Genomic DNA, 12790 nt, shown 5'->3' on the forward strand with positions numbered 1-12790 from the left:
TCCATTATCACTCACTATCTTTGGGCAACCTTCCCTTCTCATGTCATACACCTCTAGGACAATCTTCTATCCAACATCTGGTCAATTCTCCCTAAGTAGTATGACAATATGTTGCAGTCTATTCCAATAACTTCACCACACAAAGTATGAAAAATGATATAGGTTACAATCCAGATATTTTGTTCCAAACCATCACAATAAAATATGCAGTAAAATGCTACTGATTTGTTGTGGATATGTCGGTTTCTAACAAAAACAAATACACCATATTCCTCTCCCCCATCCCCATCCTTGATCATTCTGAGGCAGTGAAGGGCAGTGGATAAAGAGCCAGACTCAGAGTCAAGGGGACCTGGGTTCAAGTTGCCACCTTTGACCCATAAGTGGGCTGTGTAACCAAGGACAGACACTCAATGTTAACACTTTAAGACTATAAATTGCAGAAAAAAGTTGGCCGATCTTCACTGCTAGAGAGAGTTTCTTCATAGAATTCCCCACATCACTGAAATTATGGCTCCAGGAGGATAAAAAGCCAAAACATTTTGAGTAACATTTTTAGCAATTTATTATGCTGCTAATGATGGATTAATGATATATATACTATAGGACTCCTCTCTTTATTACAATAGTGTATAATGTATTTTTTTCCTATTAGAAAGGATTTCTGAACAACTAAGTCAAAAGAGGAGACTCCAGGCATAGAAATTCCCTCCTTCCAGAGATTGGAAGGTGTCTATGCCTTACTGGTTTAGTCTTTACCCAGAGTCACTTGGAGGTAGCAACTGTTAGGGGTAGGATTTGAATTAGGTCTTCCTGACACAAAGCCTGATATGCTAACTATTCTGCCTCCTATTGCTATCAGTGAAAGACATTAAAAAATCTATTCTCCTTTCACGAAGAAAAGGCCTATTTTTTTCCCTAACTCTTGCTTACCTGAGTTGACAATGTCTCCAGTTTTCGTTTCCTGGCATGCAATGCTTTGCTTGGAAAAGCCCAGAAATAATTAGATGTCCCAATTCTCTCAGAGTCCACCATACCATCATCAACAAGGCTTTGCAGTACCTCCTTTACTGACATAGCAGCTACAAGAAAGGAAAACAATAACATAAGCTTAAATTAAAATCACACAAAGATGACACATGAATGGAAAACTCCATTAATGGCACTTGTTGTTAAAGAGTTAAAATGCCCCTAGAAAGAGATATGTCTCAATACTCTTTTAGTCTGGACTTTATTGAAAAGAACCCAGGGCCCAAAAGGACTACAGGGTATACTAGGGAGAGCCTAAAGCCCAAGTCAGTTTGCATGTGCCTGTATTTAAGATGGGGAATACAATTATCACCTTTGACATCACTGCCTTTCATTTTCATGAGACAGCATGGTGCTGTGGATAGAGGGACTCAGGAGGAACTGAATTCAAGTCCAGCTCCTGATACATGCTAGCTGTGTCATACTGGGCAAGTCATTCAACCCCTAGGCAATTCTCTAAGATAAATTACAGAAGCACTACTCCAGGGAGTCTCAACCATAGGAGCTTACTACATCAATGAAACCATTGGTCTGGATCCAAAAAAAAAAGCAGTTATATAAAGAAGACCAGGCAAGATTTAGAAGATGCATGGGGTACAATCTTGTAAAATTATCCAGATCCTTTAAGTACAGGCCAAGGCAGCACACTGCTAAGGATGCCAAACATGACACACTGAGCGTGTTGGCGACCTCTTCTCAAAGCAGTCCTTTGTCCCAGTGTCATCACACGCTCACATTTATTTTCTTTAACTGGATTCTTGCTTTTGATATATATTTTTAATATCTTTTTATTCATTTTGAATTTCTGAAATTTTGAAATTTCTTTCTTTTGAAATCCATCCATTTCCTAGACATTTCTCAGAATTTTCATTGGTCTGCCTAATTGCTACTTTATACCAGGTTGGCTAGTTTTACAAAGTTACACAGTCCATTTATAGGTCAAAGGCGGCAACTTGAACCCAGGCCTCCTTGACTCTGAGTCTAGCTCTTTATTCACTGTCTCACTGCCTCAGAATGGTTGGAGATGAGGATGGGGGAGAGATGGTAGAGACTCCCTGGATTAGGGCTTCTGTAATTTACCTCAGAGAGTTGCCTGGGAATTAAGTGACTTGACCAGGATCACACAGCTAGCATGTATCAGGGACTAGACTTGAACCCAGTTTCTCTTGACTTCCTCTACCTATTATCAAAGGCATTTGTAATAATGTCATTCCCCATGTTAAATACAGGCACATGCAAACTGACTTAGGCCTTTAAAATAAATAGAAAGGCCAACACACAACAGAATAACCTAAACATCTTAAAAATAAAGAGGTTACATAGTCAAATATGCTGATAGGACTCTCATCCATTTTTATAAATGACTACACACTAACGAAAACAAAACATTCAAGTTCAATACAAATACTGATATTTAAGCTTATAAAACAACATAAAACATGAAGTGAGTGTCTCTCACGAATACTCCAATGGACCAGTGCTCTCTTCCGTGTGGTAACTCCTTCCATCTACAAAGACTGTAACCAATCTATACTCACCTCATGGTATCTTTTGTCCCTGTTCCCCCATAAGCTTTACCTATGGAGGGTCCCCAGGAGGCTGGGACTTTCCTTGTTTTCTCTTGACACTGTGAGGCTACTACACCAGGGTAAGCACTCGGCCCGTTCATTATGTGTTACCAGTGATGAATGTATCACTGTGCAAAAGACTTAAATTTTTCTAACTTTGAAAAGAAATTAGAGTTGCTGAACTGTGTTACTTACTTAATCGACCAGGGAAGTAAAAGTTCACCTGTGTGTAGTGATTTATTGAAAATATATAATTATGAAAATGTTATAAAGTAGCTAATTGGCATAATCAAAAGAATGCTAGGCCTGCAGTCAGGAAGACCTGAATTCAAATCCAGCCTCAGACACTCACTGATTGTGTCACCCTGGGTAAGTCGCTTAATATATATTTGCCTCAGTTTCCTCAACTGTAAAATTGGGGATGATAATAGCTCCTCCCTCATGGAGGCTGTTGTGAGATGTTTATAAATGTTCGATGAGTATAAATAAGATATAAGCATAATAAAATAAATACTCTGGCACACAGTAGGTGCTATATAAATACTTGCTGTTGCTGTTGTTGTAAAGATCAAATGAATTAAAATCTTTAAAGTGCTTTGAAGACCTTAAAGGATACATAAAAGCTAGCTATTATTAATCAGTACATAATTTAGAACTAACTCTTGCTCTATAAATTTTGGGAATTAAAATGAATTTGTAACAAAGATTTCAACCACGCTCTAGTGTACAGGACTTGTAGTCAGAAGACCTAGATTCATATCAAGTCACTCAATATCTCATAGCTTCTGCTCCCTTAAAATTAGGATAATAATAGCTGGAGAATCTACTTCAGAGGGTTGCTGGAAGGCTCATAGGAGATAAGGGAGATTTTTAAAACTTTCAAAAATCTGGCCAAGATGACTGCCTGAACAAACAAGACTACCCAGCTCCTACAAACCAGTTCCAGCAAACCCCTGCAGTCCACACTTGACAGAAAACTGGATAAAGAAACTGAAAGAAAAACTATAATAAGTGACTTTTCCCACCCCCAAAAGGCACAGAAAGTTATTCCTGAAGCCCATGAGCAATAGGAAAGGGGGCCTTGAGCCAACAAAGCTCATCCTAGCACAACCAGCCAGTGTGGCTCTGTGTCCAAGCGAAGCAAGAGTGGAAGGCTCCCCTAAGAAAGCTCTAGGACAATCAGAAAGCCCCAGGGTGAGGACCTTGGAAGCCTGGGGGGGCAGCAGCAGGTAGCAACCAACATCTGACTACAGCACTCAGACCAAGACATCCCAGGCCAGGATCTCTGAGGTCTCTAACATTGTGTCCTGAGATGCTGGAGTAAGCCCAGACAAGGAAGTGAACCCTGAGGGGTAGAAGTTAGCTCAACAACTAGCTCTCAGCTAGGGCTGAAGACCTCACCCGAAGCACAGAAAGAGGCAGAAAGAGACAAAGCCTGGCCTTGGTTTGGCACACAGCCTCCATTCAGGAAGCAAAGATGGAAAGGAGTGAATTGAAGAAAACACTCACCAATATCAACAATTATTTCAAATCTAGAGACCAGGCTCCCCCAAAAGAGTAAGTCTATAACAACTTCAAGGTCAGACTCAAAGGAAAAAAGGGATTTTCTGCAAGGATTACATGAATACTTGAAATATGTGAAACAAGAGATAAAAAATGAAATAAAATCTCTGGGAGAAAGAATCAGAAGGATAATAAGTAACTTAGAAAAGAAAATGGTAAATCTTAACCAGAAAGTAGATTCCCAGAAAACTTGAAAACAACAAAACCAACGACTCTGTGAAACTAAACAAAATCTATAGACTGAAAAAAAAATAGAGAAAATTAAGACATTTGATATAAAAAACAAGTGAACTGGAAAAGATGTCAAAGAAAAATCATTTGTGAATCAATTAATTCCATGATTTAAAAAAGAGCCTGGACACTATATTGCAAGAAATCATGTATGAAAAAATGCCCAGATCTATAAGGAAAAGAGGGCAAAGTAAAGATGGGGAAAAAATCTGATCACCTCCTTGAAATGAATCTTCAAAGGAAAATTCCCAGGAAAGGCATCGCCAAGATCCAGACTCCCTATGTGAAAGAAATACTATAAACAACCAGACAGAAGCAATTCAAAGATCAAGGAAATACAGTTAGGAATACATAAAACCCGACAGCTTCAAGTATGAATCAGAGGAGATCTTAGAAAGCAATATTCTAAAAGGCAAAAGATATAGGATTACAACCAAAATTAATACCCAGCAAAGTTGAGTATAATCCAACAAGAGGAAAAGAAAAATCTTTAGTAAAAGACTTTCAAGCATTTCCACTGAAAAAGTCTAGAGGTAAGCAGGAACTTTGAATTGCAAACATAAAAGTACAAAGAAACCTAGAAAGGTAAATTTATTTGAACGACTGAAAGGAACGATATCATGATAGAATGCCGACGTTCTATTAAGGGGCAAAGAAATAAGTGCCCTTCAGAACCTTAATGTTTTCAAAGGATATTGAGAGAGATAAAAAAGAAAAAAGAATGGTTTGGGGAACAGATTGATTTTGTTTTGAGGATGTTAAGAAGGGAAAGAGAAGGGTGGGTAAAAGGAACACATTAGTATAGAAAAAAAGGAGAAATGGTTGGAATTTGCTATTTCTTATAATTGGGGTGTTTCAGAAAAGCATACAAACATGGAAGAAGGGGAGGGAGTGGGTGTCAGACTGTTACATGAATTTTCTTATTGATTTGACTAGTTAATGCCAGTAAGCCAGCATGAACCAGAGAAAGAGGTTTTATTACTCAGAATGTAAAACACCCCACTAGTAGATGGAGAATATGTATCATTCACAATTCTTCTAGTAGTATTTATATATTACATAAAACAAACAAAGATGATTGCTTATTATAGTACAGGTTTTTTTTAAGTATACTTATTAAAGTGAATGTATATCATTAGCTACAGGAGATAGATAAAGGATGTTTCCTTTATAGTATAGCTAGTTTCACTAATCAAAAAGAACCATCTGTCAAGTTAGATAAAGAGAAAGGACATTCTAGAGACTCTGAAATCCTCCTTTTTATTTATTTATTTATTTTTAGCAATTAAGTCTTTTTGTACAAATGAGAGAACAAAAGAAGACAATGAAGGACCCCAGCTATTCCAAATGGTCCTGAAGTTCGTGGAAGGGTCATACACAGCAAACTGGTGAAAACAGAACAAAATAGAATTATATTCTCCCCAAAATTCACATTCAACAAGATGAATCTCACTCTTATCTGAGATGACAAAGGAGAGCTGAACGAACACATATAAACACACAAACACTCACAGAGATGTAGAAATACATAAAGCTTAATAGGGAAATAAGCAAGGATTAAAAAGGAGGATAATACTCTGGAGAAAATAGTCACAAATAAATCAAGCATCCTGAAGCTGAAGGGAAGGAGAAGGGAAAGAGAAGGTCTATAGTTTCCTATAAAAATCCTCTTTTTTGTGTTCTGTGTTACGGAAATGCCCTTTTGTGGTATTAAAAAACAACTCAGAAATAACAGCATTGGCTTTAAGCAATATATTTTAAAACATATATTTGATCAAGCTGTAATAGCTATATCCTTCCATAAGTCAAACAGAAAGGACAGCACCAAAAAACTGCTCTCACGGACAAATGCTAGACACAAAGAAACTAAATAAATCTGTCACTGAGAGGCCTAAAGATACTATTTCATTGAGAAGTGAGATGTCAACTTTGAAATGGAGTCTGGAAGATAGAATTCAAATGCAAAACTGGCATTTTCAAATGGTTCATCAAAATTGTAGTTATTAATTTTACTTTGAATTTTAAAAAACCATCCTTTGCTCCTTTTCCCTTTGGATTTGCTTTATCTTCTCTGTAACAGCTGTCAAAAGAAGTAGTACTGCTGTAATGGATGGAGAGCCAGCCTTGGCTTCCTGAAGACCAGGGTTTAATCCTGTCTCTGATACATATTACACGTGCAGAGTCCTAACACGTGCGTGACCATGGACAAATCACTCAGCCTCTCGGTGTTCCAGGCATCTCTCTTTGTCTCTGTGTTACAGAGGCGCTTCAGACCTACATCAGTGGAAGGAGTTCTCCACTAGGGAGATCTCCACATGGATGGAAGCACAAAAATGACAAGGACAACAATCATAGCTAGGACTCGATATTGCTTTAAGATTTGCAAAATGCTTTACATACAACATCGCTTATCCTCACAACTTGTGAGGCAAATATTATTATTATACCCATTTTAGATAAGTAAACTGAGTCTCAGAGAGGTCAAGAGACTTGCCCAAGATCCCCCAGCTAGTAAATCAAAAGAAAGAGGATTTAAATATAGGTCTTCTTGACTCCTACTCCAATGTCCTTTGAATTCAAAATATAAGGAAACAAACACAATACTACAGTTGTAGAAAAAAAAAGGCCATTGTACCAAAAAACCCAAAACAAAAACCGAGAATAACCTCCTTAAATCTTTAAAGATACAAAAAATGAAGGAATGCTGATACTTACTAATTCCTTTCTCTCTGGGAGCAATCTTCTCCATATCTTTCAACTGAAATACATCTTTCTGTTTAAAAGATATAAATCAAAAGCATATATTTACTCTCCACTTGATCTTTACATTTATGAATCAATCAACAAGTATTTATTAAAGACCTCATACTATGAGCCTGGCACTGAAGCTATAAGTACAATGAAAGCAATAATCTCTGTTTACAAGGGACTTACATTCTAGCACTAAAGTCATTTCTTGAGTCACATGACTCCTTTCAAATAACACAGAGTTAGAGCTGGGAGGGACCCCAAAGGCCATCTAGTCCATGCCCTTCATTTTAGAGATGCAGAACCAGGCCAACAGAAGATTTGCCCAAAGTCTCAGGGCAATAAACAGCAAAGCAAGAATTTGAACCCAAATTAAATCAGTAAGCATTAATTGGGGGCTAACTATGTGTTAGGTACTGTGCTACAAGCTGGGGATGCAAAAAAGGGCAAAAACATTCCCCTGCCCTCCAGGAGCTCACATTCTAACAGAGGAAACAACAAGTGACTATGTACAAACAAGACAGATACAGAGTAAACTGGAGATAATCTTGGTGGGAAGAGAATAGCATTAAGGGGGGCCAGGGAAGGCTTCAGCCTTCTTTCTATAGCACCACGTTGCTTCACTGGGATAGTACATGGGGTGGGGCGTGGCTAGAGAAAAAATGTGAGGAAATTTCTTGAGAGACTAAAAGATTCTTAAGAATATCTAGCTCCTTGAGTTGTCACCCTCCCAGGAAGGAGCAAGGTCAGTAGAGAGAAGGGTACTCGGCAGCCATCTCTTCCTCCTCCCTTGCGGCCTCCTCTGCGGTCATCGCAGAGCCTTGGCAGCGCCATGTTGGGGCAGAGCTTGGGCAGGTTCTCCACCTCCTTGGTTCGCAGGAGCCGCTATGAGGAGGGCCCAGGGAAGAACCTGCCTTTTTCAGTGGAAAACAAATGGCGGTTGTTGGCAATGATGACTGTATTCTTTGGATCTGGATTTGTTGCACCTTTCTTTATATTAAGGCATCAGCTGCTTAAGAAATAAGATTCTCCTATACAGGAATCAGACTTGAAGAACAACCACTTATAAAAGCAGTTTTGAAGAATGGAGTAAGCAAACTATTTACCATACTATATGTCTTTGTAAATAAACCTATTAAATGAAAAAAAAAGAGAATATCTATACAATTGATACAAATGGGTGATATAATCTGGATTTTTCTTTCCCTTTTGCCTTTTCAAGGACCATCACCATTTTATTTGGTCCAAGACCATATGGGAGAATGAAGTGAGAGAATAAGCAATGGTGACAAGGAAATTAGCACAATCTCTCTCCCCCTAATCACTAAGAACTTTTAGGGATATTGAGCTATACTTAAAGAATGCTGGTCAAAATAAAAATGTAAAATATATAGTCTAATCAAAGTACTTCAAATTAATAAAAACAAAAAAAGGTTTTTCAATTGTACTAAATTATTTGTCATTTTTTCCCAAAAATATTATCAGATATTTGAAAACAGATGCTTCCTAGTCTTCTCCTCTGATTTGCATAGATGGCATAATTTTTTAATGGACTAAGATTTCATTTTCTACTAATGAGAAGGCATAATTTGTTCATATGCATTGAATGGATGATGTCAAGAAGAAAAAAGGCTCAGAGAAACCATAAAATTTTGCCAAATGGCATCTGCTATTCAGGAAGCTTGCCAGTTTGGTCTGAAAGACTTGGCTCCTTCCTACTTCTATGACCTTAGGAACTCATTTAACCTCTCTGGGCCTAAGTACACTTACATGTAAACTTATAACCTTTCAGGTCCTGTCTAGTTCTAAATCTATGATGATCCTATATAAAAATCTGCCATGAACAATACCAATAATTGCCTGAATTATTACTAATAATTCTTCTCCTTTTGGGAGAGGAGGCCTTGGCAGAAAGTCCAGACCTGTGATTGTCTAAAGAACTCTCAGTGTGGGAGAACAGACTGGAGCCCTGGGAGGTCAGGCAACTTGTCCCTGGTCATACAGTCAGTATGTGTAAGAAGACAGGACAAGGACTTATGTGTTCCTGACTCCAAGGTCAGCCTTCTCACGAACTAAGCCACTCTCCATCGCTCTGCTTTACCTAATATTGTGCCAACAGAAAATCTATTGAAAATAATAAAAATATGAAGAAAATTTACTTACCGTCTCAAAAAAGATCTCCATCATACGAGTTCTCTTCTCTTCTGCACTCAATCCTTTTTTCTTCGACTAAAGAAAGAGTACATACATTTCATTTTAAAACAATCTGGCAAGTAGCCTATTCTAAAATTTTACACATTTTCATACATATACTAACAGGTACATAATACATTCCTCTCCTTCTCAGTTATGGTCAAGATTGGTGACCTTCAGAGTCAGTTAGTCAATAAAAATTTAATAAATAAATGCCTGGTATGTGCCAGGCACTGTGCTAAGCACAGAGGGATAGATACAAAGAAAGGCAAAAGATAGTCCCTGCTCTCAAGGAACTCACAGTCTATCCCCTCACAGGGAGAGGACATGCAAACACCAATGTACAAACATGATAAATAGGATAAATAGAAAATAAATCAACATTTAAAAAGACTTCCTGTGGAAGGTGAGATTTTATCTGGAATCCAGGGTAGTCAGGAGGGAGGATATTCTAGGCATGGAGGACAGCCAGTGAAAATGCCCAGAGTCAGGAGCAGCAAAGAGATCAGAGTACGTGGGGGGGCGAAGGTAGCCAGGAAGTGGGGAAGGGGCAAGGCGGGGGGGGGGGGGGGGGGGGGGGCGTGTAAAGTGTAAGAAGACTGTAAGTAGGGTAGGGAGAAGAGGGAGAGGTTATGAAGGGTTTTGAATGCTAAACAGAGGGATTTATATTTGACCCTAGAGGAGGTGATAGGGAGCCACTGGAGTTCATTCAGTGGGGAGATGGTCACATCCTGCGCTTTAGGAAGATCACTGGCAGCTGAATGGAAGAAGGACTAGAATGAGGGAAGGCTTATGGCAGGTAAACCAGCAGGCTACTACCACAATCTAGTCAGGAAGGCCTATATCAGAGTGGTAGCAGTGTCAGAAAAAAAAGGTGGTACAATCTAGAGATGTTGCAAAGGTAAAATCAACAGGACTTGGTAAAAGATTGGACACAGGGAGTGAGAGGAGTGGAAGGTGGCATTTAGGTTTCAGACCAGGAAAGTCAGAAAATAGGGGAGACTGGTGGGCAAAGATAATGAGTTTAGTCTTGGACATGTTGAGCTTAAGATGTGTACAGGACATCCAGTTCCAGATGTCCCAAAGGCAGCTTTTTATGGATTCATCTTTTTAAGACCATTGTTTGCAGCAGAAACACAAGGAATACTAACATACTCACTGGTTGGATTCAATATAAGTATTTATTCAGTGAACCCGATACTTGAACCTTTATATAACATACAAATTTCAAATATATAATGTATAATGCTCTGTTATACCTATTAACATAAATATATCCATAGCAAGGTTTGCATCGTTTTTAAAAAAGTAGGCATATTCCTCAGAGGAAAAAAAAAGTGAAGAAAAAAAATTACCTCTATGATATCTTTACTTGAAACATCTCATGGCTAGGTTTTTAATTTCCCTGGCACAGACCTTCATTCTCTCTCCATTGTAACAGATGGAAAGCCCCACACTGAGTTGCTCCGACATACCCAAATTTCAGCCAGTTGGTTGCCATCCTAATAACTTCCTATTTGGCCTCTCTCAAACCTCTCTTCATTCCAAATCCATTCTTCACAATTTGGCCAAGTAATTTTCTATAGTGCAGGTCTGACTATGTCACCATCCTCCCTTCATTCAAACTTCTGATGCTCACTACTGTTATGTTAAAAAAAATAGTATTAGTACCCAGCAATACCACTTCTAGGTCTGTAAACCAAAGAGATCATAAAAAATGGAAAAAAGACCCACATGTGCAAAAATATTTACAGCAGCTCTTTTTGTGGTGGCCAAGAACTAGAAATTGAGGAGATGTTCATCAATTGGGGAATGGCTGAACAAGTTGTGGTATATGAATGTAATGGAATACTATTGTGCCATAAGAAATGATGAGCAGGCGAACTTCAGAAAAACCCAGCAAGAACCGATGCTGAGTGAAATGAGCAGAGGCAGAAGAACATTGTACTCAGTAACAGCCACACTGTGCAATGACTAACTTTGGTAGACTTAGCTCTTCTCAGCAATGCAAGGATCTAAGACCACTCCAAAAGACTCACGATGGAAAATGCTATCCACGTCCGGAGAAAGAACTTTGGAGTCTGAATGCAGATGGAAGCATACTATTTGCTCTCTTTTTCTTCTTCTTTTTTTGCGGTTCCTCCCATTAATTCTAATTTTTCTTTATATCATAACTAATGGGAAAATATGTTTAATATGAATGTGTAAGTAGAGCCTATATCAGACTGCATGCCATCTTGGGGAAGGAGCAGGAGAGGGTGGGGGAGAAAATTTAAAACTCAAAACCTTATGGAAGTGAATGTTGCAAACTAAAAATAAATAAATAATTTTTAAAAATTAGTATCGATGATTCCCTTTTGCCTTTATCCACCATTCTGTGAAGCTAAGTTTCAGCTGCTTGTAAGTCACATGATTTTGGACTTTATTAAGCACTACATAAATGTTAACTTATTATTATCATGACTGAACACAATTACACCATACTGGATTACTTTAGACTGGGTTTAGATGTGATTGGCATAGAATGGCAAAAGTGATAAAAATAAATGATTTTCTATGTGAGATAATTTGGAAAAGCTTTCAATCCTATTTTTCCCTCCCTCCAAATTGTATATTAACTCCCTAGAAATCAATGGTCAAGATTGTTAGCTACCCAGAGCCTTAGTCCCAATTTATTTCTGCAACCACATTCATTGCTAAATAAATCCATGTGTGTGTGTGTGTGTACATATATGTACACACACACACACATATATATATATATATATCTTGCCTCCCACATTTAAGAATAAGCTCCTTGAGAGCACTATCTTGTCTTTATTTTATATCCATTTTGTATCTATGTACATGTTGTCTCCCCTGATAAAATATAAGCTCCTTGAATGCAATGCCTGGCACTTAGGATGCCCTAAATAAATCTTGTTAATTAATATTTACTTGGTGAGTGTGTTTTCTGCATATTCTTAATTATAACACTTCAATACTTTATTTTTTAAAAACATTACTTGGGGATATATGGAATGGCTCTCTGGAAGAGAGGGGGATGCTGAGGGAAATTATAATAATGCAAAAAAAAAAGATAAAAAATCTACAAAAAGAAAATCATTTTGGCAGTTGTTCAGAAGATAGATTAGAGAGGGGTGGCCAAACAAAATGCTGTTACAGCAGTCCTGATGAAAGGTGAGAAGACCTGGAATTAGGAAACTGGGGAGATAGGAAGGTAAAACCAACAAGATTGGCAACCAATTTGGATATGTGAAATGAGGAGTCTAGAAGGATGATGGTTTCCTCAACAGAAATAAGAAGTTTAGAAGTTTAGAAGAGGGATGGGTTTGGGGTAGAAAGATAATGAGTTCCGTTTTGGTCATGCCTAATTTCAACGTCTAGGAATTTGGTGATGGTGGACAGGACCTTGAGAACTGGACTTGTCAACCTGGCAGTGATCTGCATAGATAAAG

The 12790-nt window shown here is 38.1% G+C and overlaps 2 protein-coding genes across 2 annotated transcripts in view; one reads left to right on the forward strand and one right to left on the reverse strand.

The window, feature by feature from the left end:
• Positions 1–12790, reverse strand: part of MND1 (meiotic nuclear divisions 1) — a 111623-nt gene that overhangs the window by 95565 nt on the left and 3268 nt on the right. Inside the window, exons 2-4 of the mRNA XM_036764994.1 lie at positions 9303–9368; positions 7107–7164; positions 934–1082 (exon numbers count right to left, since the gene is read on the reverse strand). Of these exons, the coding sequence (XP_036620889.1) occupies positions 934–1082; positions 7107–7164; positions 9303–9368 (273 nt within the window). The remainder of the gene's footprint in view (positions 1–933; positions 1083–7106; positions 7165–9302; positions 9369–12790) is intronic.
• On the forward strand, positions 7972–8187 carry LOC118854294 (cytochrome c oxidase subunit 7C, mitochondrial-like). Its single transcript, XM_036764653.1, has one exon. It carries the CDS (start codon positions 7972–7974, stop codon positions 8161–8163), a length of 192 nt encoding a protein of 63 aa, XP_036620548.1. The 3' UTR covers positions 8164–8187.

This window comes from Trichosurus vulpecula, chromosome 6, assembly GCF_011100635.1.
Source record: "Trichosurus vulpecula isolate mTriVul1 chromosome 6, mTriVul1.pri, whole genome shotgun sequence".
NCBI lineage: Eukaryota > Metazoa > Chordata > Mammalia > Diprotodontia > Phalangeridae > Trichosurus > Trichosurus vulpecula.

Coding starts and splice junctions, on each gene's coding strand:
- LOC118854294 (XM_036764653.1), top strand. CDS start 7,972: ATGTTGGGGCAGAGCTTGGGCAGGTTCTCCACCTCCTTGGTTCGCAGG.